This window comes from Ursus maritimus, unplaced genomic scaffold (genome assembly GCF_017311325.1).
Source record: "Ursus maritimus isolate PB19 unplaced genomic scaffold, ASM1731132v1 scaffold_17, whole genome shotgun sequence".
NCBI lineage: Eukaryota > Metazoa > Chordata > Mammalia > Carnivora > Ursidae > Ursus > Ursus maritimus.
In genome coordinates, this window is record NW_024424119.1 from 54,948,121 (window position 1) to 54,957,616 (window position 9,496).

The following is a 9,496-nucleotide window of genomic DNA, read 5'->3' on the forward strand; positions in this document are numbered from 1 at the left end:
GAGATGTAGCCAGATAGGGCAGTGGATGTAACAGAGGGATGCCCTTAACAGTCGTTTAATCGTTTGCATTGTCAGGGTTATTGAGTGCGAATGTACAAGCAACTGGAAGGAATAACTTTGTTGTTGACTGCTGTTGAATGATGAAAGCCTAATGACAGGGTATCCACTCCTCTGAAGGCCCTCCCCCCTTTTCTTTATCTCTGATTTCTCTGAGGTTAATCTCATCCCACGAAATTAAAAACCAGCCAGTATAGTCCCAGAGTGTGTGTAAACACACGCAGGAGTTTCTCAGCCTCGGTGACCTCCAAGTTCTTGTAATTAGTGACCATGGAAGCGGCTCCTTTTATTCTAAGAATAGAAATTGGCAAGTGAGGCTCACCAGGGAACCTTGCTGGAGGGCGTTCCTCTGCCCTTGGCCTTTGGTGTGTCCTGTCTCACCTGGTCTTTCCACAAGCCGGTTCCCCGGCTTCTCTGTGTGTGAATGAGCGAAGAGAGGCGTGATCCAGCAAGCTGGCCCCAACCCCCACCCCTCCCTCCACAAAGTGGAAAGGAATGAGCACAGACTCTGGTGAGAGCCTGGGCTGGGATTACACTTCTGCACCTGGCCACCCTGTTGACATCTATTCTCAGAGCCAGAGCTGTCCTTTAGGGACACGCCGGGACTCATTTTCTTGAGGTTTGCCCTCTGTGGTTTGAGGGCTGAGTGTGTCCCTTTTTTACCAACAGACGAAGACCCCGGGATGTGTTCCCTGTCAGACTGTCCATTAGCAGGAGGCATCCGGGCTCATCCCTTCCCTGGACAGTGGTGGAGGCCAAAGAGAGTATGACGTGCCTCCCAGACTCGGCATCACTGTCTGGCCCCTCTCCAGGTGGGGCCATGTGCCCAGGCATAGGGGAGAAGCTGTGAGGAGCTCCAGAAGGCAGCTCACTTTAACGTAAGGTGATGTTCTGATTCCTGTCTTCCTGGCCCATCCTGCCACCCAATTTCCGCACTCCCAGTCAGCTTGGCTCTTTTGTGGCTCAGATCTGTCACCCCTTAATAAAGTGGCTTTCTGGCTGGCGGGGATTGAGAGCTGCTACCGGGGAAGGTAAGTCACTAATAGAATGGAAAACACTGTGAAATGCTCCGAGGTGCCAAGCTGGGCCCAACCCAGTGTGGTTCTAAAAGGCTAATAAAAATCCACCAATTAATTGTGACAGCTCAATGGAAAATTATTCAATTGTGAACAGGGCCAAGCAGCAGCTGGAAAGGAGGAGGGGAGATGTTGCCATAGTAACATCAATCTAGGTTCTCATCTCAGCGGTCGAAGCCAGCCTGGGAGCGAGCAGCATCAGGCTGCCGTAGCTGACACGGGATGGGAGGCAGGACACAGCAGAGCGGCGTTTGAACAAGAAGCTCTGCCTCGCCCCGGGCCTGCAGCCACTCCGGGCTGAGCGCTGGCCTCCCCTGGGGGTGAGAACTTGTTTTCAGAATGCTCTTTGCTTTGAGAAAACCAGAGAAGGAGCAGTCAAGCGCAGGAGGAAAATACACCCTGTGTTGTGTTTCCCTCTACCTTCGACCGTGGGTATGTTACCAACCGCCAATTAAGGGGACGCTGGGACAGGTGTGGATACAGGCAACACGATTTCCATCTCCCCAGAGTTAAGGCACTGGCAGCTCAGGAAAACTGAACTCCTAGGGCACAGAGGACCTGTAGGCAAGAGTCAGGTGAGCGTTCCATTATGGTTTTGCAGTTACAACTTTTATTTCAAAAGATACACACAACACATTCATATTCCGAACATTTGAAAGGCAACCTTGCTCGAGCAAAAACGTATTCCTTCCTTGTTCATCTCCCACTAGGCTCCTGGCTTGGCAAACATTGTACCGCTGAGGACAGTTATCAGAAGGGAATGGTCAGCCGGTTCTGAATGACATCTCGACACGACAGCGGGGTTTTCTTGCCAGAGGGATCTCGTGTTAATGGGATGGAGAACAAGATTTTTTTTTCTTAAACTTTCAGAACCATCCTCTGTACCCGGTGGGACGTGCCCTCTCAGAGTCACACTTCGGATCTCAGCTACAGGTGTCAATCTGGAGACTGTCAAAACTTTGATTACCCCACTGTCATCATCAGCCCACCTACCTACGCAGCCAGCCCTGCCTGTCCACATTCATGGCTGCCGGCCACGGCTGCGGACCACTGGGCCAGGGGACGGGGCTGGGACAGTTACAGCAGCACAGTGCTTTCTTCTTCTCCGGGAGGCAGCTTGCTTTGGGGCCACCTCCTTTTTAACGCCGTCCGGGTCTTCGCCTCGGCAAAGTTGGAAATCAAAAGCAAGCACCCACCTAAGTGACCCTACTGCTAAGAATTCATTATAATAACCCCCACACCTTCCTAGTATCCTGGTCTTTCAGGCTCAAGGAGAAGACAGGAGCGGGAGTGGTAGCAGGGAGGGTCCACGGATGCCCCGGCCCCCTCACCGCCGGCCGAAGCGGAAGCTGAAGCCACCTTTTTTCCTGCTGTAAGTGCTGAGCTCCTCGGCCAAGGTCCCTAACGGGCCACTGGCCTTCTCGCCATCCGCGGGTAAGAAGCTGGGAGCCTCGCTGCCATCATCCTGCCGCCCAATCCGGAACCTGAAGCCAGCGCGCCGTCTGCCCGACATCTGCAGCTCCTTGGCCATGACAAGCAGGCCATGTGGGTGTGGGGCTCTCAGCCACCGGGAGGAGCCCCGCGGGAGGGGGACGCGGTGTCCCCCGGACAGATCAGCCCAGCTCATTCCGCCTCTGACACCTCCCATGGTGGCTATGGGCTCTTCTCTGTTCAGTGGAGGAAAGCAGGCACCCAGCGGCAGGAGGAGGAGGCAGGACAGGGCATGAGGGCTTATCATCTGGCCCAGAGGAAAGAGAGGAAGAAGTTACCGGTAGGCTGCACGCGTGGGCCTTGCATGACAACTTGTCAACAGTGCTTCCCAGGGCCTGGGCAGCCATCAAAGGCTGGTGGCTCCACGGAGCCCAACTTGCAGGCAGCTCGAGGAAGTGTCACTATGCTGGGGGACAGGCCTTTATTTTCCTAGCAGGCTCAGGAGCTGATTGTACCGATTAGGCTGATTCTCTCTCCTGCCGTCCCCTGCATCTGACGGCCCTGGCAGCTTAGCCCTCAAAGACCCCCACTGCTGGGACGGCTTACAGCCACGCTCCAGCGGCCCCCGAGTGCTGGGCAAATTTGGGCTCATTCTTTTTTTATTATAATTATTGACTCTTGGGCCGTATCGTCTCAGAGCCACAGGGTAGAAAATTCATAGCATCAATCTCTCTTAGTTTTCAACTTGATAATAAATGGGTCTGGCTAAGCTGTGTCGCTGGACACGCTGCTCATGTCTCTTTAACATGGAAACAAGTTGCTCCCGAAAGCAGGACACGGATTTGATGTTCCTGGCCTAACTCAGACACCCGCCTGGGGAGGAGCATGTGGGTATGGCCGGGCTGTCGGTGATCCCTACAGAGCGCTGTCTGTGTGCACGGCCGTGTGGCCTCTTCACAATAAGCTTCATTTTAAGACCCTGCTCGTCCCATGTTTTCAGGCAAGAAGACTGTCCGGAAGGCTGAGAGGTTGTGCCTGGGCCACACAGCTGGCAATGGAGGCCCTGGGATTCATGATTCTAATGGCCAGACAGCTTCCTGGCATGCCAGGCCGGTGGGCAGAGCTTCCCGGCCCTGTCCTGCACCGTCCTCACAGCCCTCCCACAGGACGGTCTTAGCCCCTTCCACATGGGACGCCATGCACAAACAGGTGACTTGCCCAGGATCTCACAGCGTTACAAGTGACAGAGCTGGGATACAGGCCCAGTCTAAGTGACTCAGAATCACTACTCTACCCCACGGATGGCGGTCCGGGGGCATTTGAAACAGAAATAGAGCTTCCCAAAATGCCCCTGCTCTGGCAATAATTGCTCATTCCCTCTTAAAAGAAGCCTTTTTGGTAATGACCATGGTGAGTCTGAGCGAACTGTTCCTCTGAGGAGTAGAACTGAGCCTAGAAGAAAGAGCTGGTTCTGGAGAAGAAGCATGGGCTCCCCAGAGCTCTTTCCAGAAATGGCTCCCTTGAAGACATTTCAAAGTGAACTCAGCCAGAGGGCTTTAAAAAAAATCATAAAAGCAGCCCTCCTCCCTACCCAAATCCAGCCCTTCTAACTTCCATCATTTCATCCCCCGGGGCTGGAGCCAAGTCTGGCCTGTGTCGGGGAAGCCTCTCCATCAGGGCCCCAGGTGGGGGCGGAGTGGGGGGGCTTTCCACCTGGTGGATGACTGCACCTAGGGATGGCCTCTGGGTCTTGGGAAAGGGTGCACTGATGAATAGAAGGAAGTGGCTCCTGTCCCCTTTTGGGGGGTCATGGACCCCTTCAAGAACATGGTGGAGGCTTGGGACACTCACCACCAAATATTGGGCCCCAGCATTCAGGACGTGGCAGGGGAAGCACAGGGTGGAAGACCAGGGCCAAGCCCTCGAGGCCAGCTGTGGCCAGTCTGGGCTGCAAGAGGAGCTGTTGGTCTCCACCTCTCGGGCCCACGCAGCTCCTGACCTGGAAGAGGGCCCCAGCGAGCAGGGCTCCTGCTAGGGATGGAGCGGCTGTACTCACCGTGCTTTGGGCTGCTCCCCGGGAAGCCTGCTGGGCAGGGCGCCTCTGGGTTCTTGTCTGGGAGGTGTGGCTCCTGGGTTCTCCTGCTTTATATAGGCCCCCTGGGTGGACGGCCGCTCTGCGATCTGATTGCCGCACATTCCTGACCCTGGGATTCCATTGGGGACAGCGGTGGTGAAGGCTGGGGCAGCGCTGACTGCGCTGATAAAAGACCCGACACCAACAGGATGTGGTCTGATGAGCAGAGCAGAGGGAATGCCCTTTGCCCAGAGGCCTGCCTCATTTGGAGGAGAGCGGGCAGCATCAGTAACTATAAATCACAGGCACAGACCCTCAACCCCCTGGACGAGGCGTGGATGGCACACCCACCCTTCATCCTAGCGGTCCTGCCTTTCTTGGGTCTGNTCCCCGCCCATCTGCTCCCGTGGGCTCAGGAAGTCAGACACCTGTGAAGCCAGCGGTTGCCTCTCATTCCCTCACTCCGGTCAGCTGGGAGTCGTGTTAGGCGCCATGGTTCACCAGCTCTGGAGCCTCGTGGGGGCTGAGCCAGGCAGCAGGAGGGCTGCTTCCTCTGGGAGGGAACGTGGAAAGGGTTCGGAGCCCCCGGCCTGGCCGAGCCCCTCTCAAGCCCATGTCCCCAGAACCACAGTCGATGTGTTCCTTAGAAGGGAAGCCTGGTATTTCCCACCACCACCACCCCAGTGTCTGTCTGGGTGCCTGACACCTGCTTGGGAAAGGAAGGACACGTCCGCAGACGTTTTCAAAACTCGCCAGCTCTCCACCCGGTGGCTGACAGCGCCTCGCTCTCTGAACCTCAGCTGAGATGGCTCATGCCGCCTCTCGGCCATGGTGATGGGTCACGGAGAGAAGCTGTTCGCCCAGGGTGGGATTGGGGGGTCATGGCTCCAGTTCTTCCCACAGCTGGCGCCCACGCTGGAGGCCAGCAGAGCTCATCGCTCCCAGCCACTCAGTCCCGGGGGATTTCTCCCCAGGAGCGCTCTCACGCTGGCATGGGGAGTATCGTGCCCTGTCACCTGCACTGTCTGCCCGCGGTGGAGCATGGCATTGGAGGGGCAGCCGTGGGCCCACAGTGCGTTTGTGCATGGCCCCCTCTGGTCCAGGCACGGCTACTGGCTGGGCATCTGTGCACATCTCAGGGTGCTCACCCCATAGTTACTCACTCTGCCTGCCCTGGGATCATGGAGCAACCCTGGGGTCTGCTACAGTTACGACGGTCTGCACGGCTGAGCCCAGAAGAGGTGCCTGGTTGGGTCGAGTGCCCTGCAGAGTATTCTCCCAGCACTGGCCATGGTGGGAGGCAGGCGCCCATCACGGGGGAAAGCATCTGTCTGGGTACCAGCGCTCTGGCTGGTCCAGCAGCCTGCAGCCCCAGGAGCCCCCTTCCCCTGCCTCTCCTGTCCTCCCATCCCGCTGCCCGTGCCTGGGGACCCAGCACTGTATCGGAGGAGCACCCGTGCGGAGACCAGCCCAGCCAGGCCCCCAGCCTCTACTCCTCGCTTGGCCTGGACTTGCCTCCACTGACAGCGAGCAGGGCAGCGAGGGCAGCAAGTGCTGCGTGAGGCTGCAGCCACTCTGGTGTCTGGAGGGAGCTGCTCAGGCGGGGCTGGGGGCAAAGCACGGAGGGCTTCCCCAGTCTCCGGGGCCCTCACTAGATCACCTTTGCCTGTGCAGTGCTGGGTGTGGAGAGTCACCCCACCATTCACACAGGAATAGAGATGGACTCGTGGGCACTTCCTCGCCCTCGCAGACCTGCGATAGGGGCTAGAAGACATCCGCCTGCTGGAGGAGGGGGAGACTGAGGCTCAGAGGGTCCGAGCCCTTGGCTGTGCGGGAGCGGGCCCAGCCCCCGTCCCGCACCCTCTCCAGCCCCGTCTGCAGCAGGAAGACTTGGTTTCCTTTGGTCTTGTCTGGAAAGAGCAGGGTCAAGAAAAGGCAGTGTGGATTGACGCTGGGCCTCTCCACGGGCGGGTGCGGCGGGGGGTGGGGGGTGCCCGAGTGCCAGCCAGAGCAGGTGAAGAGCCGGCTCCGTCCCCGGGGCAGGGCCGCAGACGGGGCTGGCGCGTGTGCGTGTGAGCGGGGAGGGGCAGGGCTGTTTCATCTCCCTCGTTCGCGCTGGTCGCTGGTGACGCTAGGGGCTGATTATGATGGGGTGTGGCCTGCTGTGGGTCACCCCCATGCCTCCTCTGTGCTTCAGTGCCTGTGCTCTGTGCAATTTCCCAGGGACAGCTGTGGAGAGTGGGGAGGGCAGGTGTGGGCTTAAACCCTCAGGGCCACCCCACATCCCCCAGGGAAAAGCTCCACTTGGCTCTTTGGCGCACTGAGCTCCAAGAGAAGGTTCTGCTGTGAGACCCACCACTGACCCAGGTCCCGCTCAGGACTGCTGCCTGCTGCTCTGGGAAGAGGCTGCAGAAAGTCCTGAGTCGTGGGGCCTGGGCTGGGGGTGGGACAAGGTTGGGGGCGAGTAGCCCACAGATTCCTTAGCCCCAAGTCATCCTGGACCCTGCCAAGTGCCCCCCAGAACAGCCTGCCCAAAAGATTGTCAGGTTATTTTTTTAAAAAGAGTTAGGTATTTATTCAGAGAGAGAGGGAGAGTGCACACGTGCGCAGGGGGGAGGGGCAGAGGGAAGGGGAGAGAGAGAATCTCAAGCAGACACCATGCCCAGCAAGGGGCTCCATCTCACGACCCTGAGGTCATGATCTGAGCTGAAACCAAGAGTCGGACACTGAACCAACTGAGCCCCCCAGGCGCCCCCAAAAGATTGTTTTAAAGTGTACTTCCTGGGCTTCCTCTAGGGAATGAGAAGTGGGAGAGGGGGCGAGTCCGGGCCCCCAGAGCAGCGATGGGCAGGCTCTGGGCCCTGGGAAGGTCAGGGATGGCTCAGGCTGTGACAGTCAGCGGTAGGATCCATTCAGGTTCGGCTTCCCTCAACAGAGGCTTTTCACAGGGTCGGGGTAAATGGGGAAGGGGCTGCCGGGGGGTCCTGCTTCCTTACACCAAGAATGACGTTCCCTGGGAAACTGCCCTAAGCATCAGGGCCAAGTCCCGGGATGTCCCAGCAGACCAGCAGCCTGAGCTCCTCGAGACACCCCTGCCCTTGCTTCTCTGCATGGGGCTATGACGTTGCAAGGATGAGACCTGCTGGGGTGACACAGCCCGGCTGTGTGAAGCCCGCGTCCCTAACAGGGCTCTTGGACACCCTGCCCTACCACCTTTTAGCCTCGCACCAGTGGTCTTGGGCAAGTCGCTTTCTGAGCCTCCGTGTCCCCACATGCCTGGGGACAGCTGCGGTGCCCACATCTCGGCGGGCGTTGTGAGCTGCGGGGTGACAGGTGGTCAGGTGTAGTACCCACTCCATCAGTGTTGGCAGCTCCCGTGTTCAAGGGAGCCCAGACGGTGCCGTCTTCATCTGCACAGGCCTCCCAGGGTCCCTTGTTCCCTGTGAGAGCTGCCGGTGGTGCCGGCTGAACGCCCCCTTCTGGGGCAACCTGTCCCCGTGCTGTGGGACACGCTGTTTATGGCTAAAACGCAAGCACCCTCATCAGCTGTAAAAACCTGTGTGACCGAGTTCACGGAACCTTCCTAGTTGGTCCCGTGAGCTGAGGCAGAGCAGCTTCCTGCCCAGGGACCCCCCCCCCCATGGGGAAGCTTTAGTGGCTGTAGGAGAGGGGCCAAGTTGGGCACGGCCCGCTCCTGGAGCAGGTGTGGCCCCTGGTGGCCACGATCACCTCCATCACTTCCCGTGGGCCCCACACAGAGCTTTCATAGCCGGCAGGACGGCATGCTATTGGCCGGGGACACTGTGGAGGGGCGTGGCGTTCTGTGAACGGTCTGGAAGCTTCCAGACACCTGGACAGAGACCTCTGTCTACCCCATGGCTGGGCGCACAGACCCCCTCCAGCGGTCTCCCAGGTCTCTGACGTGGGCCCTCAAGAAATGTTGGATGCCACAAAGTAAACTCGGGGTTGTTCGGTCCTATTTTATGAATAAATAGCCATGAGGGGCTGTTGTTTTTAATAGTCTCAGCTCCTCAGGACTCCAGCCCCAGCCCCAAGAGAGAGCCCACAGGGCCAGTTGGTCACCCTGAGGACCCTGGGGGGATTCACAGTTTCAGCCCCTGAAGCCCAGCCCCAGGAGGCTCTCCCCGCGGGGTGCAGCTTGCGGGGGGCCAGGCCTCCCCTCCGCCGGCCTCGGCGGCCCAGTGGCTGGCCGGGTGTGCCTCTGAGTCTGATCGAGGTCTGGTGCGGCCCCTGGGGGGCACAGAGGTGCCCGGAGACATGTTTCTTCAATAGAAATCAAGACAGGAAAGGGGAGGGAGTCTGGGGAAATCGTGCGGGAGAGTCTTGGAAGGCGCTCCAGGGTCCGGCGTGGGGCCCCAAGCGACGTTAGAGGCCGAGGCCCTAGCTGGGTCACCATGAGATTTTATTAGAGACAGGAACACACAGGACACCGACTGTGCACAGCCCGGACCAGCTTCTGTCCAACCCGCGGAGGCCCTCCAGAAGCTCCGTACACCCCCAGCCAGCCCCGCGTGGACGGTCAGGCCACCCGTCGGCACCGCCCAAGGCTCGCCCGCTCCCGCAACGTCTCCACGCCGTCCCACCACGGCCGACTTCTACCGAATGGCTTTGCGGAGTCCTGCCGGCTGCTCGGCCCACTCGGGGTTTGGGGACAGCTCTCTGCCTGCAAGCAGGTGAAGACACGGTGGCCCTGGGGAGGCCCGGCCACTGGGACCAAAGCCTCGCATCCTTTGTTCGAGGCTGAGCTCGTCCCCTGCGGGCACGTTGCTCCTCCAGCCGCACAGGACAGATGTGGCCAACCACCCCGGTCCCCCTGTGTCCGCAGACACAGCATCTC

The 9,496-nt window shown here is 59.0% G+C and overlaps 1 protein-coding gene across 1 annotated transcript; it reads right to left on the reverse strand.

The window, feature by feature from the left end:
- Nucleotides 1–2,240: 2,240 nt before the first annotated feature.
- LOC103670259 (pyroglutamylated RFamide peptide) lies at nt 2,241–2,894 on the reverse strand. Its single transcript, XM_008698685.1, has one exon. The coding sequence runs from the start codon at nt 2,869–2,871 to the stop codon at nt 2,461–2,463; it is 411 nt and encodes a 136-aa protein (XP_008696907.1). The 5' UTR covers nt 2,872–2,894; the 3' UTR covers nt 2,241–2,460.
- Nucleotides 2,895–9,496: the final 6,602 nt, after the last annotated feature.